This window comes from Calypte anna, chromosome 8 (genome assembly GCF_003957555.1).
Source record: "Calypte anna isolate BGI_N300 chromosome 8, bCalAnn1_v1.p, whole genome shotgun sequence".
Classification (NCBI taxonomy): domain Eukaryota; kingdom Metazoa; phylum Chordata; class Aves; order Apodiformes; family Trochilidae; genus Calypte; species Calypte anna.
The window spans coordinates 27,469,189-27,495,509 of NC_044254.1; the positions used below are offsets into that span (position 1 = coordinate 27,469,189).

General features: G+C 43.1%; 2 protein-coding genes across 5 annotated transcripts in view; one reads left to right on the forward strand and one right to left on the reverse strand.

Annotated features, from left to right (window-relative positions):
- The window catches only part of FGGY (FGGY carbohydrate kinase domain containing), a 298,819-nt gene that overhangs the window by 17,171 nt on the left and 255,327 nt on the right, over positions 1–26,321 (forward strand). Inside the window, exons 1-4 of one of the 4 annotated variants that reach the window (XM_030455587.1) lie at positions 10,639–10,924; positions 15,719–15,853; positions 17,281–17,442; positions 17,535–17,656. The exons of 1 other annotated variant lie outside the window; for it this stretch is intronic. The gene's annotated coding sequence lies outside the window, so the exon portion shown is untranslated. Of the gene's footprint in view, positions 1–10,122; positions 10,142–10,638; positions 10,925–15,718; positions 15,854–17,280; positions 17,443–17,534; positions 17,657–26,321 lie in introns of those variants that run through there. 2 more of the 4 variants (XM_030455592.1, XM_030455588.1) reach the window with 2 other exon arrangements.
- JUN (Jun proto-oncogene, AP-1 transcription factor subunit) lies at positions 7,807–9,765 on the reverse strand. The gene has a single exon (XM_030455601.1). The coding sequence runs from the start codon at positions 9,411–9,413 to the stop codon at positions 8,469–8,471; it is 945 nt and encodes a 314-aa protein (XP_030311461.1). The 5' UTR covers positions 9,414–9,765; the 3' UTR covers positions 7,807–8,468.

A 26,321-nucleotide genomic window follows, 5' to 3' on the forward strand; every position in this document is an offset into this window, starting at 1 on the left:
CAACACACAGCACATAACCATGGAAGCAACAATAATTAAGTTAAAAATTAAGCCCTTCTCATATCGCCAGTCTGGCCTTTCCTGTCCAGTGAAAAACACAGAGGCAATTTCTGCCCATAAGAATGATAATGCAGTGAACAGAGGGGGCCAAGGAAATAGCTTGAAACTAATTTTGGGTGTGGTAGTGTATTTTGTAAGTAAATTCAAAACAGACGTGGAAGCCAATATCAGGAACATGTGCAAGAAATTCCATTTATAAGACTTTGAATGCTAACCTCACTGCTCTCTTAAATATTTTTAAATATATATGCATAAAGTTAGTCATCTAACCAAAACAATTCCATAAGCAGGTATACTGAGGACTCAGAGTGCTCATTCAGGTTAATGGGTGCATGAAAAATGTTCACTGTGAAAGTCAAACCTCGTTTTATAGGATTGTGCATATGGGAAATTGAGCTTGTTTAACCAAAAGTGTGAATTCAAGTTAACTTAGTAAAACTGGTGTGAAATCTGCCTGGCCATTTTTGTAGTGTAATTTAAATTGGGAAGAAGGAATTTAAGAGTTCTGACTCAATCCATGGTAATTTGAAGATTTCTGGTGAGCATTTCTTTCAGAAGATGCCACATCCCTGCTGCTTCTACCTGCATTTATGTTCCACCTCCCTTACTGCCCCCCATCATTTCAGTTGTTTGTAGAGCTGTGTGGTTAACAGAATAAAATAAACAATGCAGTAATCCTGTAATATTGGGGGGGAGAAAAAAAAAAAAAGCAGGAATAAAAAAAAAAACACAAAAGCAATAGCAGCAAAAATGAGGGAGTAGAAAAGAAGAGGCAAAGGAGAAGGGAAAAGGTGGCTGCTCAGACTGGCACCAACGTGAAAAAAGTGCTTACACACATCAAAGCTGAGCTCCCTAAGGCCAGGAGGTGGATCTGTCAGTGCTTGCCTGGCAGCAGCAGCCCTTGGAGCAGTAGTGGCCAACTGTTTACCTGCTGCAGTCCACAAACTGACATAGAAACTTAAACTGCTTTGTTGGTAGCTTCTTGAAACACCACAGCTTAAGCTACTTGAGGTCATGCAGCAAGACCCCAAGTTATGTCAAAATAGGGAGACTGTAGATACTTGTGTAGCAATTTCAAACAATCACTTTTAAAGAGCCAGAGCTAAGTAACTTCCTTATGAAAATAGAAGTTTAGTCTGAGGCTAAGCAAATTCCTGATAAGAAAAAAAAAAAAAAGTCTCTTGGGACAAAATGTTTTGCCCTTGCTCATTTTATTTCTTTTGCTCTGCTCTGGAAATTCTGACATCCCTGTTTCCCAAAATAGGAAGATACTCTGATTTAAAAATTCTTTTTCTTTCCAATATTTGTCAGTGGCCTGATTTCCAAAACTGGTTTGTCCAGCATCTTTAGGACTAGTGGTACTTTTTGGTAGCTGTCAATCAGTATTTTGAGAAATTTAACCAACTTTAGTTTTACTTTTGCAAAGTTACAGAGAGGCAAGAGCTTAGTCAGGACCACTTCCCCAAATACACTAAGCTTGGTGGTTTGGGGAGTGTAGAAGTGGGAAATAAAACTCAGAAGTCTCTAACCAAGCGAATGTATTTAAAGCACAGCTAAATAGACACAAGCAGGCTGCTTTTTCACAGGTCACAGCCCTGATGCAGTAGGAAATCAGAGAAAGATGTGCAGGTTAGAAACCTCTGCTTCAGGGAGAAGTGACCTGGGCACAGACCACTGCATTCTGCTCAGATGCCAACATCTAAAGAAGGGAACTTGGCAGTTAGCTTTTCAAGGGTTAGTTTTGGTCAGTAACCTTCTTGCAGACTAACTGTAAACTCTTGTGTTGTCAGTCCTGAAGTCAGCTGTTCTTACTGTATAGCTTTACATAGATTTTATGTGATTGTGCATATAAAAGCACTTTGTTACCTAATTAAAATGTATATATATTTAGAAATACTTCATCTGATTCAGTCAGGAAGCAGGGAGAACAGAAAATCTGTATGATGGCAAACCTAAATGAGAAAGCCAGAGGTGGATTTTGCTTTGGGAATTTGGGTTATTTACCTTCCCTTCGGGTATTTGGGTCAGACACCTGGTGATTATTTAACATGATCAAGATCGTATCTTGATGGAGGCCCTGAGACACCACTGGAGGGTTCATAGTGAGTTTTGCTTTTAATGGCTTCTTATAAGGAGTTTTGAACAGTTTATGTTTGGGAATGCATTAGTGTTTTACATAGGGAAAAAAAGAGTGTACATTATGTCTGTGATGCAGTCGAGTAAAACTTTGCATACAGATGTTTGTCCACGTGGTGGATGTTTGCAGAGCTTTTCTGTGTAGTAAAAAGAAGCATCTCCTAATTCTAATCAGGTAATCATTACACCCTTGTTTCATCCTATTTGACCAGAGGCTTCTAAGTTAAAAATTAGTAGACTGCTAAGGCACAGACACTTCCAAGTAGCAATGTAGTGTGCCCAAATCACTGTCTGAAGAGGCCTGCACTTTTCTGTTAACCCTAAGGAGGAACCTGTGGTGCCTTCTAACCTAGATACCTTAACCTAGATACCTGAATAAATCCAGAGCTGTAAAGTGTTACGGCTTTGCTTAAAAAGGAATTTTTTGTGTTCCATTTCTCAAGGTAAAAATAAAACAAGTGCTTGCAAGGTGGGTGCAGCAGCTCATGATTTTTACTGCTGCTAACAGTTCTAAAACTGCTTTTGGAAATAAATGAAAATCAACTTTTCATAGCTGTTAATGTGCTTTGATTTGGGGTCATACAGTGGTCAGCAGCTTTGAGAGTCACATCACTTGAAATAAGTAGGCTCTAATTTTGGTAGCAGTAGGCTGTGCTTTTAAACCTACAGCCAGTGGAGATGCAAAACTTTTTTTCAGTGTGAGTGCTGTGTGGATGGTTTTGTGAATCTGAATAGCAACATTCACTGGATTGTGCCTGGGTTGTGCACATTTTCATGACTTGTTCTCTGAGACATAAACAGACACCTGAAAGTCGTGGCCACTAATCCATCATTGTGTATGAGAATTCAGGAAAATAGCCAAGAACTCTTAATGTCCTCTGAGATAACTATTTTCTATTATTAAAATGATACAGGATCTCCCGATTCATTGCAGTGGTTGTTTAAGAATTCAGGGAAGTTGTTAAAATTATTCTTTTTTTTTTCCATGTTTGCATGATAGCAAGTTTCTGAGGATTTCTGTAGCTTCTCCACCATCTGAGCAAAAGCTTCTGTTGCAGGCATCTGTGCAGCTTCTTCCAGGACTGTTTGCTTTTGAGCTCCATCTGCTGGACTTGTGTTCTGTTTCCCACATCTTCGGTGTTAAACTGCCAGGTTTCACAGGAATTTGTTTTAATTTAAGAAAAGAACAAAGAAAAAAAGTTCACAGATCAGAGGAATTTTGAGCAAGTTTAAGAAATCAGCCTAAAGGTTGCTTAGTGAATACAAATCTCAAAACACAGAATAATTTTGAGACTGAGAATAAGAAATACTTGTTCTTCCTCTGCTTTTATTAGCAAACTTAGTTTCTAGATATTTTAGTGATTTGGATTAATCAGGTTGTTCATAACCTCTCAAGTTCGGCACGAAATTTTAAAAATAGGTTACTTTATGTACTCATTTTTCTGAATTAATTTTTGTTTTGTTTTCCCTTAATGCCTGTTGTTACTCTTTACCTAAGAAATTTCCCAGTGTTTTCAATATTTAATTAACTTTCTAAAAAGCCATTCTTCCCCTTTGTAATTGTCCTTCTAGTATTTCAGAATATTTAGGGACAGAAGGAACCATGATGAACATCTAATTTGATTTTTGTAGTTCCATTGTTCCTTAACAAAAATGCCCTGCAAAGAATAATGTGCAAAATTGGAAAAGAAGGCCCTGCTGAGCAAAATCACTCTAGAATTGTTGAAGTAACCAGAGGCTTTCATGGTGAATTATATGATGATTTTCTTTGTAAGAAGCACCAGTCTCCCTTCAGAGGGTATCTTATAATGTTCATGTCAACAATAATGTATATGTGTATGACTGGGATTGCCACCAGTCCTTGGGTGCAGACACTGGTGTTGGCAGTGTGTGTAATTCTAAAAAACAAGCACTTCTGTGGAAGAATTAGCTTCTCAAAAAGCAAACTGCCTACATTTTGAGTTTTCCTTACTTGGCAGACTAATCCTACCATCTTTCTCCCTGTCCCTAAGCTAATGATAGATGTTCCTAAGGCCTATTTTGTTTCATAATGGGTTTGTGTATATGGTAATTTCAAATATTATCTCCTTGCTGTTCATCTGCCTGTTAGCAATATTTTGTGTTTGGTTACAATGTTTGCAATGTGGTTTTTTTTTTTTCCATACAGCAAACTTTGCCTGAACTGGTTTTAGCTTCTTGATGTGGGTAGCTGTTGTACTTAAGCCTTGGAAACAGAGGTAGAGAGGAAGGGATGCAGAACAGAGAAAGTGCAAGGCTTGATAGGAAAGATAAGTGTTCTTTCTTTTCAGTTCTGCCTTCTACTTCTCGTGGACATGGTACGCCACACTCCGTGGTGTACTCCACAGATGCCCAAGCTTGTTCCAGCCTGAACTGGTCCATCTGCCTCCACAGTTTATTCAGTAATGCTGCCCAGGCTAATAACTTGGTCAGGGTTATTCACTCAGGCAGAGTGCTGTGCTTCTCCAGTTCTGTAACTTATAATTTTTTCCAATGGTTCAGGCTCCATACTCCACCATGCAGGGTGAAACTAGATAAACATTATAAACCTGCTGTACAGCAGCCTGGGTGTCTGTAACTTCCACCCTTTGCTTGCTGCAGAATTATGGGGAGAAGATCACTAATGGGTATGCAACAATCTACTTCATGGAAAGGCTTATTTTCTTTTTCAGAAATTAATTATGATAATGGGTTCCTGCACAAAAAACTGCCAGTCATTCTTCACTTAGGTTTCGGGGAATGTTTTCTGTATTTCCATACAGCTTCCTATAAAATGGAAAGATGGCTGAGGCATCTCCTGGTCACCAGATTTCATTGTTAAATGGGTTTGTGCTGCTGTAGCAGGTGCCAAGCTTTGAGGTCAGGATTCTTTAGACCTATAGGTCTAAACTGTAGGCAGTTTGAAGATGGGGACTCTACTAGTACCTGCTGCTGTGTTCTGAGATTGAAACTGGCTGGGATGTAACTCCTATGTAACTGGGATGTAACTGTAGAATAAGTTAGGTTGTTACTATTATTTCTTTAATGGCAACTACTTTGGGTCTGAAGTGATTCTGTGAGTAATGATGGTCAAACACCCCTGGTCGCTCACTTCTAGAAGCGCGAGGGGTTTGTTTTAGTTCAGATCCAAATTCTAATTAATATTTCTGTGTCCCAAACATGTTGTTCTGATTAGAGGCTCCTTGCCTAGGCATTTCTCTGCAGCCTGCCCTCTTTGAAACCCTGCCTTTTTCTGACTTCACTTCCTGCAGCCGTTGACAACACTCACAGCCAAACAAAATACATGTTCACAATGCTGTTATTTGCAAAATATTCCCTTGTGAGTACAGCTGGGGCAACAAAAAGAGAGTTTCTCTCTGAATGTCAGAGAACTGGCTATTCCTTATTTCTATAAGGCACATAGCACATTAGGCAAGTTTAACCTCAGCAGTGAAGTGTTGGAACTTTGCATTTCACCACATACAAATGCAAGCTCATCTTCTATGACAGTTGTGTGTATTGATCAGTAAAACACTGAGTGCTGAAGTGAACCAGATAGCAACAGGCTGATTGCCCACCATACTGTTTACAAAACAGATGGGGATGGAAGGAACATAAACTTTGCCCGCTCTTAGGCCTGGTCATCCAACCAGATGTGGGACCAAAGAAAGGATTCATAGAAATCACCCCTCTTCTCCTCATGAAACTGCAGAACTGGCACTAAAAACCACCTTGCTTGCTGGTAGATGCTCTGACTGGACACCTGTACCTCCTGAGCTGGACCCAGTCCAGTAACTTGTGTCACAGAGAGAAACCAACCCCTCAGATGATGCCCACTTCACAAGCAGTGCTATTACTCACTCACTTTTTTTTTTGCCTGGGCTACAGAATGTCATCCTTGAGGGAGAAAACGTGTTCAGTGCAAAGCTAAACGTCTGTGTGTGCGTATTAGGGTAGGGTGGAGCAGACTGTCACTCAGCTGTGTTTAATTAACATAGTATTTTATATAATGTATTTATTTTTTTACGTAATTAGGTGATTAAGCAAAATGCTTGCTAGTAACATCTGTTCCATAACCCAGCGCTGTAGAGAGTTAAGCATGCACCTTTGCATGTAATTAATCTCCTTGCCCTCCTTATTTTGCTAGTTGGCACTTGCTAAATCCCTGTAAAACCACACCCAGCAGTGCTGTGTATTATCCCTCTGCTGTCTATTCCTACATATGGTCAAAATCAACTTACCTTCCGGGTTGCTGACATCAGCAAAATGTACTCTTGGCAAAGTACAGTATCCTCCTAGTAACCCTTTGTTTAGTTGGTGTTGTTACAATTGTATTCCTCTGACAGCAGCAAACACCATCTAAACAGGGCCTACCTTGACCCACGGATTGTGATGTGGAAGATTACCATATTTTAAACATTGAAACAACCCCTCATGTGATAAAATGCATAGAATAAGGGAGAGGGAGGAGTTAGATGGAAGAGACTTTTATGCTTCCTTTAAGGAACTGACCCTGCAAGTTTCAGGGTATCATTTTGGTGACAGTCAAGGTGTATCTATCCAATTATCCAGTCATCTTGTGAAGTGACCTTAAAAATGACTGCCACTTTAATTAAAATTATACTATTTCTATTATTTCTTTTTTTTAAAAAAAGACACTTTTAAGACTGCCTGATTCAGGAAGTTAGCATTCACTAATAATTATTCTGGCTGTCTTTTGAGAGCATCTATATCCTCTTAGATGTTTGGCTCTGAATAATAAGCAGGAAAACATCTGGTCTCCCTTCAAATATATGCTTATTAAACTAAATTAATTTGGTACAGTGTTGGAATTCCTGGTATAATAATAGTTTCTCCCTCCCACCCCAATGAAGTAGCATATTTCTAAGGTATATATTTATATTGTCATTGTACTAAAATCAAGATTATTTTAAACAAAATACATGGGAAGTTCCAGAGAAGTTGCTATTTCCAGCAACTTGCTGAAAACAAGCAACAGGAGTAGCTGCTTTTCAACAACTTGCTCTTTTCATTTCCCACTAGGTTCAGTTTTCCATTGCTAAAAAGTTTAGAATCCACAGGGGAAAGGATTTCAAGATAGGGAAAGGGTTATAAAATTATTTTACTGTTGACAACAGCATTGCCATAAACAAACAAGGATCCCCTGCCTAGGAAGGAACACAGGAATAAAGGTGATTAGTTCTCTTTCTTGAAGACAACAGCCTGTTTTGGTTTTTTAAATATAATCACTTCCCTTATCTTCTTGAGGGCATTAATTTAATGAAAAGCATGTCAGATCAAGCAGCCAGTTGCTCCAATTATAGAGCACTTTCATACACTGTACAACCTGCTTGAAGTTAGCTGACTAAACTGGGCCACCAGAATGCAGCAAGGAAGCCAGTCAGGATACAAGTGGAAGCTACAACTTGAGGACAAATCAAAAAGCTGTATTATTTGCCACTCAGGATCTAGCTTCTCCTCCTCACACGTTCTCCAGGACATGCCTTTACTTACAGAGTAAGTCTAACACAAGCCCTATCCTTTAGAGTTCAGCATAAAGGGCATTTTCCCAACTTACGTACTAGCCAAAAAAAAAAAAAAGAGGGGGAAATGCATTTTAATTATTTTATTTTTTTAAATATAATAGAACCTTCTAGATTTTTTCCAGAAACAGAAACATTAAAAAATTATACTTTATTACAAATGGTAAACTCAGAGTGCTAAAAAAAAGCCTCTTATTTACAAACAATACTGGGCAGTGCCCAAATAAACAACATAAAAATAACTTACAAAGTCATGAAGTAGTTTATTGACATTAATCAACTTTCATAAAATAAAATAAAAAAAGATATGTACATACACAATTTACTTGAAGGCAGGCAGAATAGGTTTTTGTTTATCAGCCTCCCACAAACCTCCCTCCCACTTTTTTTTTTTTCCTTAAGTAATACTACATAAAGCAATCTACAGTTTCTATTGCAGTTTAACCTTTAATACTGAATGATCATCGAATGTTAGGTCCATGCAGGTCTTGGTCAATGTTAAACGAAGATCTGACATCTCATCTGAGCAGGAACAGCACTTCCCGGAGCGGTGCTGGCCGCTCGGCTGCTAACTCAAGCCGAAGGCTCCACAGTCTTTCCACACATGCGCTTTGCAGAGCACAGGCAGGACTCAGCCTTTCAGCTTTTACCATTAGCTTTACGCATCTGCCACTTTTGGTTGTGTTTTAGTTATACCACAATATCACAGTTTCTCATTTAAGACAAGTCTCTTCAAAACGTTTGCAACTGTTGCGTTAGCATTAGCTGGCACCCGCTGTTGACATGGTTCATGACCTTCTGCTTAAGCTGTGCAACCTGTTCTCTGAGCATGTTGGCAGTGGATGCCAGCTCTGAGTTCTGGGCTTTCAAAGTTTTCACTTTTTCTTCCAACCTGGCAATCCTTTCCAACTTCCTTTTCCGGCATTTGGACGCCGCGATTCTGTTTCTCATACGTTTTCTCTCGGCTTTGATTCTCTCCTGTGACTCCATGTCAATAGGCGACAGGGGAGGAGTTTCCCCTGGCATTTCAGGTACAGTCTGAGGCTCTTCTTTCAAAGCCTGAAGCCTGGGATGCTGCACCGGCATCTGGGGGTTTATGTGATGCTGCGGTGCATAGCCCATGCTGTTGGCGTTGTAGTTCGGTGCCGAGTTGAGCGCGTTGGGGTTGAAGTTGCTGAGATTGGCGTACACCGGGGGCTCGCTGTGCAAATTCGCGTTGAAACTACTGTTGCCGGCCATAGAGGACACAGGTGCCATGCCGCTGTTAACAGGTTGAGCGGCGGAGGTGACGCTGGGCATGGTGTTCTGGTTGTGCAGTTCCGCCAGGGCTCTCACGAACCCTTCCGCGAACCCCTCTTGCTCGTCGGTAACATTTTTGGGGCAGAGGAACTGCGTCGGGGTCGGCGTGGTGGTGATTAACCCGTTGCTGGACTGGATGATGAGCCGCTCCAGCTCAGGCGAGGCCAGTTTCAGGAGTCCCACGTCAGGGGAGGTGAGGATGTCGGCGTTCTTGTTCCTCAGGTGCGGCTTCAGGTTGCTGGATGGGTCGGACAGGTTCAGCGTCATGCTCTGCTTTAGGACTTTGGCGTTATTATATCCATACCCGCCGCTCTCCGGCGGCACGAAGCTGGCGTTCAGGGCATCCTCGTAGAAAGTAGGCTCCATCTTTGCACTCATAGAACAGAGTCCGCGGAGTGGCGCCGGGAGCTGCGGCAGCGCGGAGAAGCTGCCGGCCGCCGCTTGCGCCCCGCTCCGCACGGCCACCCCAACCCTCCCGGACGCGCAGGGAGAGGAGAAAAGAAGGAGAAAACGAAGCCTTACTTCTGGCCGCGGCGCGGAGAGTCCTCCCGGCGCGGGCCGGGCCCGCGGTCCCTGCCGCCGCCGCGCTGAGAGTCCGGCTGGCCCGGCGAGGCGGTGCGGGGCTTCGTTAGGGCTCCTCGCCGCCCTCCTCCTTCCTCCTCCTCCTTCCTGCTGCTGCTGCCGCCGCGGGTCGGGACGCTGCTGCTCCGCCGCCACAAGTTGCCGCGAATACTTTTATTTTGTTTATATTTATTTATTTATTTCCCCGGGCCTTCCTTTCGCGCCTTCCCCGGTTCCGCGCCGCTGTGGTGGCCGCGGCCGCTCTCGTGCCTGTTCCGCTCGCCTCACACACCGGCGGCCGGAGTCGCGCCGCCGTCTTGCCCCGCGCTCTGAGCCCGCTCCCGGCGTGGAGCCCTTCACTTATCAGCGACCGGGAGCCCGCTAAAAATAGCCCATGATGTCACCCCGCGGGCTCCCCATTGGCTGCCGCCGCCTCTCCCGGGGGAGGCGGGCCGCTGGCCCGGCCCGGTGCATATCAACCGGTCGCCATGGCCACCCCGCCCCTAGAAGCTTCTCAGCACCGGCGCGGGGCCTTGTGGGATGAGGTAATGCTGGCGGCGGCTCGGGGCATTGTGGGCTGACGTGTTGTTTTTGAATATCTCGTTACCGCCTCCGGAGCCACACCGGGGTTGGCCGCCGGCGGCGCCTCCTCAAACGGCCACGTACCAACCGCCCGCCGGAGGGGCGGGAGCGCCGCGCAGCCCCGATCAACCCGCCGCCGCCCGCAAACCCTTCCCCTCTCCATGTTTGTTTTCAGCCCCCGAGTGTTTGTTTTGGTTTATTGTTTTGTTTTGTTTTCTCCACCCGGCGAGCCGCGTTCCGATGAAATTCTGATTATCGTCGTCCCCCGCTCCGCGTCCCCCACACGCTCCGTTTCCCCTTCCTCCCCCCCCGCCCGCCCGCCGGTGGTACGGCCCTTCAGGTGGTGCTTCGGGGGAGGCCTCACGTGATTTCCCCTCCCTGCCGCCCCTGCGGCTTCCAGGCAGGGCTGGGGGCGGGGCTCTGGCCGCGCGCGCACACCAACCGCCGCGGGGCCGCCCACGCGCGCACGGCGCTCCCCGCCGGGACCCGGGACGCGGCCGCCCCGCTGAGGGGCCCAGCGCCTCTTCCTCCTCCCCTCACCGCCTCCCTTCTCTTCCTCCTCCTCCTCCTCTCACCGCCGGCCGGGCGTGACTCGCTCTCGCCCGCCTTCCAGCTCTCGAGGGAGCCCCGCCGTACGGGAAAGGCGTCCCGGCTGCCGGAGCTCCCCCAACACCGTGCGGAGGGCACGCAGAGGCCCTCCTGAGGGGCTGAGGGACACCCGCCCCTCGGTCAGTCCCCTGAGTGATGTGAGTTTGGTTCCAGACTGTCCCGGTCACCCTTGGGGTGCTCGCAAGGGCTTTGCCGTTCCAGTGATGGGGGTTCCCGGTCTCAGAAACGTGTGAGGGTAACAAGGGGAGGAAATAAAAGCTGACGGGAAAGAGACCGGTTCCAGATGGGTTTCTCTAAACTCGTCCTCCAGGGGGAGGGGACAGCGACGGCCTAATTTTAGAAAGGGTGCCCTCGTATTACTGTGGAAGCACAGGTTAGTCGAGAGGGAAAAGAAAGGCTGGAGACTCAGAATCCTAGTCGAGGAGAAAAGTCTGTGCTGGCATGTGGAGCTCAGAGCAGCATCTGGTGATGCCGTGGTGGCTGTGACCCCTCGGTGCTGACACAGATCGCTATTCAATGCTGTGCCCCGCTGCCTGCAGTCCTTCTCCTTACCTCCCCTCTCCTCACCTTACCCCGCACACACCCTTCTCTCTGGGAGGTGTGAGTTTGTGACTGCTGACAGGCAGCTAGCTCTGGAGTAAAGCTCATCAGCTACTTAAGGACAGGTGGGTGGCGATACAGGGTAGGACAGGGACTGAAGGGGTGTGCTCGGTTATGTTGGCAGCAGCGCAACCGGTGCTCTTCACGTGTTTGCAACAAAAAGCTGTTTACCTGCTCTTAGCGGGTGGTCCGGCTCTTTATGTCAGTGAAGGACTTGGTGTGTCGGGTTCCATCCCTTTTTACAGTGCGTGAAGCTGACAAACTTATACCTAAGCTTGAAAATACACTTTCAAATGCTCCAGTGCTATTTTTTCCTAGATGTAATGACATAATTACCAGTTACAGTATAGGAAGCAACAATGAAGCAAACAGAAACGCAAACAGCTGTGAAAGAAAAGTGAAGGTCAAACTCCCCTGGTTGAAATCGTTTCTTTTCTTCCTCCTTTCCCCCTGGTTTTCCCACCTGACTTCTGCCGCTATATTCATTTGACCACATGGTGGGCACTGGTGTTACTTTGTACGCTAGCTGGAATTATACAAGTATTGCATGATGCTACTTTGTACCTTTATGTGAGCATTCGGTGGCACAAAATACAAAGTTTTGGCCGGCAAGTGGGGTTTCAGTGTATGCTGTTGGTACACACACAACTTTCATGTAGGCATTAGACATAAACTATTCAGCTGCTGCTGTAGTTTCAGCTACAAATAGTTTAGGCAAACAACAGTAAGTTACTGCATACACCTAAGAAAATTTCTGAAATTCATGAATGCAGTGAATGCTAGAAGCAGTTGTTTAATTCATTTTTAATATTTACATACAAGATAAATAGAGGCCAGTGACTGACTTTCTGGTACAAGAGCTAAGGGGCGTGAAATTAAACTGGCTGGTTCAGAATGAAGCAGAGAAGTCTTCCCAGAACTGTAGTTAAACTGTGGATGATCTCCTTGGCAAGAGTGCTGTGTGGACTGAGGGATTTTACAGTGATGAGATGAATCCACAGAAGAGAAATCACTTAAGGGCTATTGAAAGCAGTGCATCTCTGGCTCTGGAAATCCCAAAGATGCAAATGGCTTGTGCCTGGGAGAGCATCCCCAGGCAAAACGTGTGTGTGTGTGTGCCCTGGTTTGGTGTGTGTGCCTCCCCAGGTATCCACCTGACAGAGATAGGGTATCCAGTCAGACCCGGTCTGGCAGCCCTTGCTGCCTTAAAACCTCCCCAGAGACTGTCCAGAAATTATCTGTCTCTGTTGTGTCGGGACACAGTTTTGGTATTTATTAAGGGCTTGTCTATGCAAGGAAAAAAATCCAGAGAAGTGGAAGACATGACTTTTAAGTAGCTTGCTGTGTGGAGGTTTTTATTTTTAAATAAGAATTATTTTAAAATTACAGGAAGCCATGCAAATAATTCGTTTAATCAGTTTTCCATATAGACAAATAATACTAATCAAGTTTGTTCTGCTTAATTGTTGACATGTTTAATTTAGTAGAGTTTTGTCTTATCTTTTGGGGGTTTTTTTCTACATGTTTCTTTTGTCCTAGAAAGCTAAGTTGAGAATGGTCAGTGTAGCTTTAACCACTCTATTTAATACATGTTTGTATAACCTGAAAAACTGTGCCACTATAGTCTGTCCAGTTCAGCCCCACTGATATCAGTGCAAGGGGATATTTTCTCTTCAACAAGTGTTGGATCAAGCTGGAGGGATTCATCTCAAGCAATTTCATTTTAAAAGATTTTTTTATCCTCCACCCATTTTAGTTTTCTACTTCCTTCCTTTTGCAGAGGTGGAGTTTCAGGACTAGACATTCCAGTTTGCCTGAGACATGTTGCTACTGAGGCCTGTAGCTATGGGGGACACCCATCAGTCCACTCATTATGTTAATTGCTACTCACTTAGGGGTTATTTGGTCGAGGCTGGCAATAGACAGTCAATCTGGTCTTAAAGGTTGTGCATAGCAGGAGAGCTCTGAAATCAAAGACAAATGCTCTCTGCTCCTCCGAGGGGATTTTCTACCTAATTCGGACCGGCTGGTGAGCGGGTGCTTACAGAGAGGTCTCAGCTTAGATTTCAGCCAAGTGCCCCAAGTTCACCACCTGAGACACACTGCCTGCCACAGACCAGAAGTGGGCCTGTGAATAGAGAGACAGTGATCCTGCGTGGCCATTAGCCAAGGAACTGGGAATTTTGGTGACTGTGCCCTGATTTATTAACCAGCTATTACTTTAGGGCTTTCCCCCCCCCCCCCCCCTTCCTGAGGTCCTTAAGTAAATATTCCTTTAGTAGTATGAAAGAACACTTACTGACCTATTTAGAAACCAGAGCCATTTACATGTCTCAATAAACTAACTTGTGGGCAGGGACTGGAGATGAACTACACATCCCTGTTGCTGTGAGAGGGGGATGCGTTGAGCAGCAATAATGCAGATTTTGATGTATAAAGTTCTCTAATCAATCAATACAAGGCTGACTGAGGCAATCAGATAATCTGAATAATTAAATGGCTTTTCAGGGACAAATTAAAATTCCTTATACACACCACATCCATCTAAATTACATAGGGAGTCCAGGAATAAATGGGTTTATTCTTTTTTGTTTCACTCCCATATCACAAATACGTTTGTCTTATTTCTAGACCATCTGAAAAATAAAAAAGGAACAAGGATAAATGACACTTGCTGCTCTTTCGCATAGGAAGCAGTTCTCTCAGAAAGAAAATGCTCATCTCCATACAGTTTTTCTTTAAACTTAAATATGTTACACTATCATGCTTTTCTCCTCATGAGAGATGTTTCCACAATATTTTCATCATATAGAAAATGACTTCTATTATATAGATTTTTATTTATTTTTTAATTCTCTTCATGCTTTCAAATGTAATATCCTGCTTCAACTCTGCATGAAGTGGATAAGAGTGGGAATTACTGGATCTTTTCCTAATGCTTTTCACTTGCTTAAGGAATTACTATAGAGCAGGCTTCACCAACTGAGGCAAGCAAGTGTTTGAAGAGGCAGAAGGAGCAAGTTTGGTTGTTGTTTTTTTTATTTACCATATCAGGCTAGAGTGAAAGAAGCTGGGAGTTGGAGGGCACAACAACAAAGAGAGTTTCCTTAGGCTAAGTGGAAGTAAAATAATTCACAGGTGCTCCAGCTCCCAATTCCTCCCCTGTTCCTCAAGGTGTGTTTTCGTAGTTGGTCCAAGTCCACCCAAGTCTGCAGCACAGCAGAGGTGTGGCAAGGAGGTGCCACCTCATCCACCCCCAGATTCCATGGCCTCTCCTTTTGCTCTCTGTTCCCAATAGGTCTCATGTGGGCAAGTAGAGATCCAGGAACTGAATCTGGCTGAAAGCTGAGCTGAAATAATAATAATTTAAAAAAAAAAAAAAAATTGAGGATGCAAGAGAGGGCTGGGAATGCATAGGCTGGGGGAAGAGTTGGACTCTGAAACCAGGTCTGTACAACAACTCTAGTCTTGAGCTAGTCTTCAGTTTGCACATGAAAAATCCTTCTCCGAACTACAGGCACTTGTAAATGAATATCATGTCCATCTCCTCCACCCTCAATTAGTCATCGCATAACCAAGCCATACGCATTCAGTCCTTTTCATCTTTCTTCTTGTCAAGCCCTTTAGCCTGTCCCCCTCACCTACTCATCCCACCAATCATTTTAATTAATCTCTGAAATTTCTTTGAAACTAATAGTTTGTGGAATGGAGGAAAATGAGTAGGTTAGAGACAAGATTGTGAATGATGGAGGTGGGGCAAAGTTAGGAGACTTTGCAAGACCTGTTGGGTTACCTCTAGGGCAGGACACCACCACTGCCTGTAAACACAGAGAAGGACTGCAGAAGTAGGGAAGGAACCACTAAAAACATTTTCCATTTTCTTAAGAATGCTGTCTGAGCAATTCAAAGCCTGGATGTTTATGTGCAGCGACATACAAATGAAAGATGTGATATGATTGTCCCTAAGGTAGATAGGATGATTTCCTCTTTACCTAATAGTTGGCTATGCTAAATTTCTTACTATTATTTTTTCCATTCACATTTAGCTTTGTGGAAGTTTTCAGTGGTCATTGCAAGTGTTTAGAAATATATTTTCAAATTATATATATATAGTATAATAATATACTTACAAACTATGTATATTTTTAAATTCAATCAACTGGATGTAATGTAGAATTTTGATCCAAAAATGACTGAACAAAAGTCAACTACATTACCTAAAGATGAGCCTGAAAGAAACGCTGGGGCCTTGCTCCCCATTCGTTTTTAGGGTGTTAAAATCTAAATGTCACACCCTTAATGTCTCTGTGTTCATTATTTCTATACCATAGAGTAGCGGGAGCTCTGAGAAACAGAGAATTGGGCAAAGTTCCTGTCCTGTGGAGCTCAGAGCTGGAAAAATCCTCTACTTGCAAAGAGAGTTGGCAGGATGGCAGCTGATCCTCAGTGGGAGCCCAAAGATGAAGGTAAGGAGTAGAGGAGGCACTGGAGGACGTGTGGCATATGGGAAACAGACGGCTGCTCTCAGCATTGTTAGCTGACAGCATGAAAAAATTTGCCATACAAATAGAAGTACACTAATAGTGAGTGGTGGGGAGGCAGATGAGCACCTTTGGGTGGATATTTACTGAGTTTGGAGACAAATTTCCCACCGGAAGTGTGAGTTTGTTCAGGCATTACCAAGGTGCAGTTTCACCATAGATATCTGAAGTTTGTTTTCTGGCATCTTGACGTTTCAACAAGCACTTGTTAAAGTAAGGAGTGGCAACAAAGTGATTGTTTTATGGTCACCAATCAGGACCGAAAGCCTCAGAATGATTTGATTTAACCATCCTCAGAGGAGCTGAGTTTTGATTAGGGTGTCAGAACAGACACAAAATGCTTGGCTTTTTAATTAATAAACAATCTGGCATCCTGTCAAAGTTGACACCTCACTCTGTCCTACCAGCTGTTGGAACAGTAGGCTCCTGGCAACCTGGGATAAAGCAGCCCTTGCAACAGGGGATGGAAAGGAAACGAGGTCTGTGTGAGACCAAAAATGCCCAGCATAAAGAGTCCTCGAGCTGAGGGATTTCCAGTGAGCAGTCAAGCATTCCTTCTCTGAGCTCTGAGTTCACACTTGGACACGGACAGTGAGTTTCTGTTCCTGAATGTCACCAGTGGTTGGTGGCTGACAGATGTAAGGACACCTGTCCGAATTCAAGTCGTGTTTCTGACAGGAGTAGCAATGAACAGAGAAAGCACTGAAGAGTGAAAGTAAGTCCTGTAGGTCCCTCCTTCCCAGGGATTATAGTGGTGGAGCCTGTGGGGAAGCTTACAGAGTGCCTGCTCATGTAATGCAAATGGAAACATTCACTTTGGATGACAGTCATTTATGTTGGAGTCATGATGTGGGAGCAGTTAGGGTTGCCAAAGAGCCAAGGAAGGCATCACAGGAAGGAAAGGGCATGGCCTGGGTAGGGCAGTACCTCAAAGCATAAGTAGAGTTAAAGACTTCAGCTTTGGAGAAGGTGCTACTAAACTGCTACTCTTCCTCAATCTCATCTGATTGATAATGAAAAATCTGATCTCTGATCACAGCTGACACATCACACAGTGCCTGCATAGCTGTGCCCCACTGGTCTGGGCAGCCCTGCCCCCTCACAGGATGGGGATGTCCTCATCTTGCCTACACCAGACCTTTAGGACTTCCACAGGACAAGAGCCAGGGTACTCAAAACCCCCCAGATTGCTGGTTTTCTTTTTTTTTTTCTTCAGTAATAATTGTGTATACTTGGCAACACTGAAGTGTCTGTATCTATGTTCCCTTGTTTCAGAAGGAAGAAGAGATGGAAAATTTAGTTCAGAATCAGTATTTATCCCTACCTGCTATCTGTTTTTTTTTTCACAACAGGTGCAGGAGCACTGCTCACATACGTGCTGGAGGGAGTTCTGCATGAGCAGCTGGCAGTGCATTTGGCAGACGTGTTGGTCAGTTTGCACAGTCTGAGAACACATGAACTATATGAAAAAACATAACATTTGAATATATTAGAAACAAGTTCATAAGATCAAGGTAAATTTTTAGGATAAGAGGACAACAATAAAGGCCTAAGGGTTGTGGTGGGTGCTCATTGAAATTTGGATTTTTAAAAATTTATTTTTTAGGGAGTACAACTAGAAAGACATTCCAAAAATGGCTGTATGGTATTTAGAGATCTGAGTACTGGCTGCAGTGTGCACATATTTGGAAAGGCTTCTGTTCAGCTAAGAATGGGCTGTGGACTCAGGTAAGTCATGTGAGAGAGGTTAAGCACATGTGTTGTAAGAGCTAATGGAACAACATTGCCTTGTTCTATATAAGCATGTTTTGTGCTGATGTTTTCCAGTTACTGCCTTCTTTGCAGTCAGTATAGGAAAAGGTGTGTGGCTGGCAAAACTGCAAGCCCAGACAAAGCAGTTCTGGGTGTGGATGCTTGCAGTCTATTGCCAGGTGCTTCAAATAGGCATTTATGTCAAAGATGTGAGGTCAATTCAATGATAGCCAATTTCAGCCTCAGATGATTACATAAATATTAATAAGAACAGTGGTGTATTTCACATTTAAGTTATTGGTCTGCAAAGTACTTACCTAACCCTGTAGCAGTAGTGGTGGGGAATATATATTCCTTCAAGACAACCAAGAGAATGTACAAAGCAAAGGAAGCTTTTGTTGACCTCTTTCATGTAACCTTGTGAGTTTAATGAGAAATGTCCAGTAGAGGAAAACAGGAGAGCAGAATACACTCGAATGAGATTGAACTGGAGTTTTCCCTGGGTTTGCTTCTCTGTGGTTTGGTTTCCCTGCCTGTAAAATGGGCACAGTGAGGCTGAAGTTCTAGTAAAGCATGCAGATCTATGGGGAATAAATATACAAGTGGTACTATCTGGTTTTATTTTTAAAAAAAATGCATTAAGGAGAAAGGTACAGAAAAGGAATGGAATTACATCTGGTAGAAAATCTAGAATTAACTTACTGGTATAAAATATTTGTTACTGGTCCCATTTTTTTTGCTTTTAGGATGTCAACCACTGACATTTTTATTGGTTCATCAGCCTTGTAATACATCTAAACTTTGACCCAGGACTGTGTAGAGCATATACTGCCACCTAGATTTATGCTGTTTTTACTCTGGTCACTCTCTGACATTTTAACCAACGATCTTCCATTGTTATAGGCTTGCTTTTTGGAGGGGTTTTGTTGTTGGTCTTTTTTGTGAGGTTTGGTTTGGTTTTCTTTACACTTAAAGTCCCTGCTGCAAGAGGCTCTGACAAAGATTTTGAGTTGATGATTACAGAAATGCTTTGTAGGAGGAATTATTACATGTCAGCTTTCCAGAAGGAGAAGGCAGAGTGATCAGCACCTCTCTGGAGTCACACAGATTGTTTCTTTGAAGAAAAAGGCTTGATGCTCAGTTCCAAACTTTGACTAGAAGCTGGTCAAATGAAACACGGGAACTCTTCTGCATTAGATGCTCCTGGAGGAGCAGGGTGAGGACAACAGCCTGTGCCTCCTCGCAGGAGTGGGTACTGCTGGTCCTGGGTGGGTGAAACTTACAGCTCCCTTGGGCTCTTCCACCCAATAAATCTGCACCTCAGCTTTTTTCGCCTGTTTTCACAAGTCTGTTAAGTTTCAAAATGCTACACACATACAGCAGTCATTTTTAAGGAAAACGAAGGAGCAACTGTAAATCAGCACAATTTACAATGTCCTTAGCTCCCCAAGTGCTCTCAGCAGGCGCTGCTGACAAAAGAGTCCGTCCTGCCCTCTTCCTGCTCCCACGCTGTCCCCTCCCTTGAGCTGACACAGCCGTGAGGTGAAGTGTGTTGGGAAATACATCCCGTTCACATCTACCCCAGTGAAAAACCTGAATGGCTGGGGAGAGAGGCATTTGCTTCTTTTCAGGGTGTCACCGGCACATCCTGGATTAAAGTCCTTGTGGAACCACGTTTCAGTGCCGTTCTCTGGTCTCAGTGAAAGCCAGCAGCTTTCCCCACTTTGCCCTGACAACGCCTGGCTAGAAGAATTTGTGTGTGGCAGCTGGAAACTCAATCAAACGACTTTCCAAAACATTTCATTCATCCTCGGTCCTCAGTTGCTTCCTAATACACCTTTGCTCTACCCGCTGGTGCTTCATAAGCCTTGTCAAGGCTGCCGTCCCACAAAGGCTCCTCTCAAGACTTTGTGTTGTGTAAATAAACCTTGTGCCTAGCAGGGTGTCACTGAGTTAATGTAAAGCCTGAAAAGGGGAGGGCGTGGGAGCAGCACTCCAGTGTTAACATTCTGTTTTCTGCAGAGGATTGCAACAGGATTGCAACAGCCCAGCCCTAGCTGAGCCGCTGCACGTACCCGTAAACATGTCTCTGCACTTGAATTTGATATGGGTGGTGATAGAACAATATACCTTTCTGGGAAGTGGTAATGGGCAGCAAGATTTTTGTTTTAAGGGAATTCCAAATAAACAATAGCAGTTTTCTTCTCAGAGCGCTGATGCTTTCCAGGTGGCCCACCAGGCAGCCGAACAAAGGAAATATATATATGGCAGAATTCACTCAGGGGTTAAACCTTCAGCCTGAGGAGGGGGAATGTAGAAAATCTCATGAACTTTAACAGTTATGCTTAGATCTTTGTGGTAGCTCTGACTCTTTTTTTTTTTTTTGCTTCTCACAGATCAGTAATCAGGGGACAATTGACAGGAATAACCCCCCTGGTAAAAATACAGAACTGTTCTGAAACAAACAGCATTTCATATGCAAAGCTGTCTGGTAAAGCACATACTCAGGGTGCTTTTTGAGGCCTCATGGGAAGTTTTACAACTAGCAACCTACCTTTTAGCAAGTGCTTTTCTGTTAGTTTCAAAATTCTCTTTTTTTCTAGAAGGATTTTCCTAAAAAAGGTGATACAAACTGTAAGAAAAGTCTCAGCAGGGTTTACTGCTCCCCTTCTCTTCCCCCTTCTATCTCGCCCTCCTCTCCCAAACACTGGGAGCTCTCAAAAAATATTTTAATATCCTGGAGATTAAACCCAGTGTCTTTAATTTGTGTTTGTCTTGTAATAGCTCTGACTTTCACCACCTTGTCCTCCCCTTTATTGGGATTACTCCCTGTAATGTTGTTTATATGCTTGCTGTCAGGTTCAATAAGCAGTTTCTTAACAGGGCACCTTCCCACCTGAAGGAAATGTTTCCAGTTCTTCTCTGAGCTCCTGCTTCTTCTGTGTGCAGCACCTTGACAAAGCACAGCAAAGAACAACAGGAATTAGTATCAGTGGTATCTGTAAATCTTTGCAGATGGCTAGAAATTAATTGTAGAACCTCACAAATCTACTGGGAGCTTGGCTGTTGGGCAGCTGTTTATGGGGCATTTTATAGGTGTTCCAGGTATGCGAGTGCCTATTTTAAGGTTGGGTGTTTTATTAATAGTAGATCTGGAAAATTTTAGGAGGCTAATATACACCAATGGGCCTCTTAGGTAAAATGGAAAAGAATGTAGTAATCTGCTTAAGGATTCTCTGTGTAAATAGGGAAACTGCTGAAGAGAGTCGAGATAAAATGGAAATAGTAATAATTGCTCCTAAGACAAAGACAAATTGGCAAACCACCAGATGGAGATCAGAAACTTAACTGAGTTCATACCTCAGGTACTAATTGAGTCTCAGGTTTAATCACTGAATGGCATATCCACAGCTAACTTGTAGGACCAAGGATTTCCCCCTCATGAATGGGGACAGTTAAGTAAAACTTCCCAGAGCAGTTTTAAAGACTTGTATGGGTTTTCAGCTTTGAAGAGATACTTTCATTTTCAGTATCTCCATACGAGCTTCTTTTTTGCGAGCCTAGGAGAGTTAGCCCTTGTGTCTAAGCCAAAATTCCAACCTAAGTAGAATGTACTCATCTAAATTTCCCTTTTGGTTTCATTTGGACAAGGTATTCTTTGGTGTAGTGTTGCTGTGTACTGTTACAGCAGTTGCTGTGTTGGGAGCTTGGGAAGATGCCCGCATGGAAGAGGTTACATAAAAACCAGACCATTGTAAGCTCAGAGAAACCCCTGAGTGTGATGATTAAAAAGAGAAAACAATTAGGGAAAACACATCAAAGAGTCTCAGTGAGAGTCCTAAAAGGAAAAATACTGATTATATTTGTTTTGATTTTGTCTTACATGAAGTAAAAGATGTGTGGTGTGTCCTGGGTCGCCACCCTAAGGGGTGTGTACTTAAAGACAACAGAATCAGACTCCAAGACTTCGATGTGGTTTATTTTGGTTGCAGGGCTGGGAAGATAAGATATAATTGTACCATATACATAGTGGTGCTATCAATCAGATGGATTATGCTTCCCATACACCCCTCACCACCTTGCCTGCCCTCTGCCTGTTAATCTGTTGCTAGCACGATAACTCCTAGCTTTCTGACCTTTAAAGAAACTTTCAACTACCCTTTTTAAAACAGTCACAAACATGTTTTTCTTCTTCCAAATGTGCAGCTTTTCTCTCTGATGAAAGTAGTCAGAAGCATGAGATGGGAAACATTGATTACTAAAGCTGATGTGCAAGTTCAGGTTCAATAAATTGTGAATCTTAGGGGCTAGAAATTGTTTAGAATTCCATTCCAGGTCTGGGAATAAGAGTAGACATTTATTGATAGTCCTGTTGTTCACACTCCACCAGATTCTAACACTGTTATTTTAGAACAATGTTAGATTATTTTTTTTTTTTAAAGTTTGTTAGGCTGCAACTGCCCTGGGAACCATGCTAGAAAAGGTCTGAACTAATAAAATATGCAAAATGTGGTTTCAGGGCTCTCCTTTAATGTGGAAAGGGGAAGAAAAGTTATAGTAAATCCAGTGAGGGAACTGTTTACTTAACACTCTCACAGTTATTTTTTTAATGTGCCTTCTCAGAGCTTTTCAGCTAGGTTTAGTTTGTATGGACTAGCATATTAAGTAAAGTTGTTTTTTTTCTACTGGTGCAAGTTCTTCAGTTGTTACTCTGTCTTCAGTTGTTAGAGTCATTTTCTTTCTGGCACGCTCAGCAGATCCCCAAAAGCTAAAAGAAATAAATGAACGAGACCTTGGAGATGGAGGAATATAAAATATAATCTCTCTAGAGTTTGAATTTAGGTAGGAAGATTGCATCTGAGTTTATTTTCCCATGAATCTGTCTAGCATATGTAAATTGATGTGGCATTAAGAATATTACAGATTCTTGTTTGATATGGCTGTACATGTTGTGTGACTTTTTAGCCTGAGGGATGCAGCCATACTAAGGGAATGGAAGCCAGCAAAGCCTCTGTACTGTCCTGCTGGGAAAGTCATCTCTCTTCCTGAGCCCATGTAGTGCTTGTGTGTAGCACAAAACCACATCCAACAGCTGTGTGTATCTGAAAATGGCAGAAAAGGTGTTTCAGTCTGCCTCATGTTGATAATAATTTTAGATTTTTTTTTCCTTTTTTTCACTTTGGGAAAGGCACTGTCAACAGTGTGTATTATTTTCAATATACACTCTATAATAATAAACACAAAAATTGTGTATGGGTCAATTTTGACCTTTTTAGAGTCCTCTCATGTTTGGGGTCCGAGCTTCTTAAGAAAGTGTCTTCTACTTTATGCTTTTAAGGATAAAGAAAGGGATGGTTGAAACACAACATTCCAAGTGAAAGATCCTTGCATTTTCCTGATATCTGTCTGCAGTCTTGATTTGGTGACATGCTGCAAAATCCACCTGTTCTTCTGGCTCATTTGGGAATCTGGAGAGCAATGGGTAAATGAGCCAAACAGGATGGAGAATGGGTGTAGACAGCAACACTTCATACCTTAAAGGCTAAGAGAATTTTTCATGTGTCTGGGTTTTCTTGCTCTTCTGTGCTAGGTAGGGTCATTTCTTTTGTTCAGAGTCTATTTTTTAATTCTCTTTTAAACAAAACATTGAAAAGTCACTGTTTATATTAACAGTTTAACTTTGATCTGATCCTCAAGAAACATCAGATCTGCTTTCAAAGCTAATAGAAGTGTAATGGCAAGGCAGCAGTAGCAAATACCCTTTTTCTTTTTTTTTTTTTCTTTCTTTCTCTTTAATATCAACTCTAAAGAATGTGGTCTTCATTTATATGCAGTATTACCAATTCATGTAATGTTATAGCTATGTAATGATACACTAAGCACTAGCAGCTTATGAACACAGATAATGTATGCAACTTAGTAGTTATTTTTGCTGAATCTTTGGTTTTCCTTGCATACTGGGTCCTACCTTTGTTTCTCAGGGCACTAATTCTGCATTAGTATAAACAGCAAACTGCTGCATTTATCTTCATTTTATTCTTCCAAGTCACAATAACCTGCTGGAATGACAGCCACTGTCTTAAGACTTTTAAGGGTATCCATCTGAATAGACTTTGTGATCATGGAAGGGCTGATGCTGTAAGTATTCATTCCACTGATGGTCTCATGGATTTCTATTTACATTTTTTCAGGTTGCAGAGGGTCTCAGTTTGAGTAAGAATTTCAGGATATATGCTGAATGTAAGATTTACAGGCATATGTTAAACTAAAACAAGGTTTCTATACCTTTCTTTAGGATGCTTATCAAAGTGGTGGCTCAGAAGCAGACTGTTCAGTCTCCAGCAAAGCAGATGAGAAAAGCAGTTGGTGAGCACTGTTAAAAACCAGGTGCACGAGTTTGAAAACATTGATCCAAATCACTTCATTATAAGTAGTAGGGAAATGTCATGACTTACTGAGATTAAACAAAGACCTGCTTAGAATCTTGTGACTTCAGCTCATAAATGGATTTCATCACTCATTACAGCTGCATAAACAAATGCATGTGGTATATATGCATGTTTTGGTTTTGGAAGTTGTTGTTTTTAAAATCCCCTCAGAGTTTTTTTAATTGCTCCTAATGAGCCAACGTTCCCCAGCTCTGGAGCGATGCCTCATGTACCTGAGCAGCACAGCAGAGTCGTTGCTGTTAAGTGAATACTTTGCCTGCTTTTCTCCCTTTCTGGCAGCTGAAGCATTTTGGCAAGCAGGTTATTTTAAAGGCAAAATTTACAATATGAAACCTGATGTCAAAACTTTTATTCCTTTTATGAAAGCAGTCTTACCCTGGTGCTCCTTTGGAGCTATAAAAATATAAACCCAGGCCAATCAACAGTTGGAGAAAGTCCTGTGCAGCCTCTGAGCTCCCACTGGATATGTTTGTCACGTAACCAGATATTTTTCAGTTGTTTAATGTAATTTTTCATGTTGTTTGTGGCCTCGTTTCTCCTGATGGGCTTCTCATAAGGCATTCTAGAAATGGCTGCCCTGTGATTATCCCTGGGTAATTAGTATTTCCCCTGTGTTTTCTTGCCAATACACTGCAAGTGGGATGTGGCAAGATTAGTCAAAGTTTTGGTCTTCTGCTGTGATTATTACCTGAAGGTGCTGATGCTGGCAGTAGTTTGTGATGTAGAGCAGACATTTAAAAGTAGTATAGACCAAAACTGTCAAGTCCACCTCATATCTCTAGATGAAAATTTGCTGCTTTCTGTTAAACCTATACTATTCAGCATGTCAGGCAGTCTGTTATCCAAACTGAACCTCAAGAAGATGGCAAAATGCGTGGGTAAATTCTCTGAATTTCAGTCTGCTATTTCCTATTAAGAACTGGGATGCTGTGTTACTCCTGAATGGGCAGTGTCTTATTTTAATGCTAGATTGTAAATTATTTTTTCAACCACATCAAAAGGAAAATTACTTTTTTTTCCCCACCCAAGACAAATATTCAAGGAAGCTCTATTTTTGTTGCTGTTTTCTGAGAAAAGATTTAAAGATGAAACTGAAAAATAGATATTGTTGGGGGAAAATTGTACCTGTTGTCTCAAAGCCTTCTCTCTTCTAAAAATTAGAGTCAGGAAAGTAAAAAGAGCAACAGTGGGGTACAGTTCATGACTAGGGGTGCTTACACGTAGATTCTATATTGATCGATTTGACCTGAAGTGGTTTAGTTTGGTTTGCTCCTTAGGGAAATAAAACAGGTATTAAAGAGAAATGTAACTTAAACCAAACGAACCCAAGAGCTGCTTGCTTTTCTGTCAAGCAGGCTTAATTTTTAGGCAGCCAGAGAGGACTCTCAATTATGTGAGTTCCAAAAGCTTGCTCAAACAAATTGCTGAGTATCTGAGGCTTTGAGTGTCGTGCCCCTTCTGCTCAAGCTTTCAGAAAATCCCATTCCTTGTCACCCCTAAAAACCTGCCCTCTGATGTAGGTAGCTAAAAAGATGCTTGACATTAGAGACTCGTGCTCCAAAACGTTGCTTTGAACGCCTTAAAATGTCACATTCAAATCAAGTGCGGTTCACCCACAAACCATCTGGCTTTGCAGATCTGAAAATGATCTTTCAATTAATTAAGCTTCTCCACTTCCTAATAAGGCCTATTCGAAACGCCGGGAGGCAGCAGGCAGCGGGGCTCTGTAGGTCCTCACCGGGCGGCACCGTGGCCGTGGCCAAGGGTCCCTCGGGGGGGTGGCAAGCTGAGCTTCACCGAGGAGCCCTACCTGGCCCTGGGTGGCTGCAGGGGCCGGGGAAATACCTGGATGTGTCCTTATAAGGCCAGGGAGCTGCTGCTCCTGCCCCAGCGCTCCCGGGCTCCGCTCAGCCACAGCTCCTTTTTAGGCATCTCCGTGCTCCCGCTTCCCAGAGCTGAGCTCCCCCGGGAGGACAGCCCTCCCGAGCCAGGCGTTTGACTTACAAGGAGAGCCGTGCTAAAGGGTTTTGCTGTCGCTTTGCAAGGAAGCCCTTGTGTTTACTAGCTTGCTGGGGTTATCCTCGCGTTTAGGGAAGAAGGGAAAGTGTCACAGAGCGCGGTGTCTGTCGGAGCCTCCCAGCCTCTCCGGGCAGGCAGGTTTCTGCCACGGGATGGATCCCCGTAGGGTCCTG

Excerpts from the sequence above, each read along its gene's own strand:
- JUN (XM_030455601.1), bottom strand. The coding sequence starts at position 9,413 with ATGAGTGCAAAGATGGAGCCTACTTTCTACGAGGATGCCCTGAACGCC.